Raw genomic sequence first — 823 nt, forward strand, 5'->3', positions numbered from 1 at the left:
ACCCACACTGGGGAGAGGCCCTACGAGTGTGGGGAATGTGGGAAGAGCTTCAGAGAGAGCTCCCACCTCATCTACCACCAGCGGATCCACACTGGGGAGAGGCCCTACGAGTGTGGAGAATGTGGGAAGACCTTCAGTGTGAGCTCCAACCTCGTTTCCCACCAGCGGATCCACACTGGGGAGAGGCCCTATGAGTGTTCTGAATGTGGGAAGAGGTTTCAGAGCAGCTCCAGTCTCCTCCTGCACCAGCGCATTCACACAGATGAGAGGCCCTTCCGCTGCCCCGATTGTGGGAAGGGCTTCAAGCAAAACTCCTACCTTGTCAACCACCAGCGCATCCACACTGGGGAGAGGCCCTACGAGTGTTCCCAGTGTGGGAAGAGTTTCACCCAACGCTCTACCTTGACCCAACACCAACGGAGGCACCGGTAAGGGAAGCCCTGTGAGTGCCCTGAGTGCAGGAAGAGTTTTGTCTGTTGCTCCAACTCCATCCCCCATCAGGGAGCCACGCTGGTCAGAGACCTGGTGACCCACATTCTGTGCCTTCCATGTTGAAAAGACACTTGGGTGGCTGTTCCCACATTCTCCTGGATCCTAATACACACCAGGGAAGATGATGTTTGGGAGGATTTGGGGGTTCTGAGAGGATATGSAAGAGTTTTCTCCATCATTTTGCACTCCAGAAGACAAAAGGCCTCAAAACCACTGAATCCCACTGCAAAAGGTTCAGTCCCAGCTCAAAACGACTCAGTCACATTCCAAAATTACTTGACCCTACAGCCCCCTCAAAATCGGTCAGAGGGGTTGAATGGGTATTTGGAGG

The 823-nt window shown here is 54.1% G+C and overlaps 1 protein-coding gene across 1 annotated transcript; it reads left to right on the top strand.

The window, feature by feature from the left end:
- Nucleotides 1-6: 6 nt before the first annotated feature.
- Nucleotides 7-817, top strand: LOC130588150 (zinc finger protein 3-like; the record flags this gene model as incomplete). Its single annotated transcript, XM_057389110.1, has 1 exon — nucleotides 7-817. A coding segment is annotated over one exon (426 nt), but the record flags the coding sequence as incomplete, so codon positions are not given.
- Between the last annotated feature and the right edge of the window lie 6 nt (nucleotides 818-823).

Source organism: Malurus melanocephalus, unplaced genomic scaffold, assembly GCF_030028575.1.
Source record: "Malurus melanocephalus ecotype Western Australia unplaced genomic scaffold, MMel_1.1 scaffold_3523, whole genome shotgun sequence".
NCBI lineage: Eukaryota > Metazoa > Chordata > Aves > Passeriformes > Maluridae > Malurus > Malurus melanocephalus.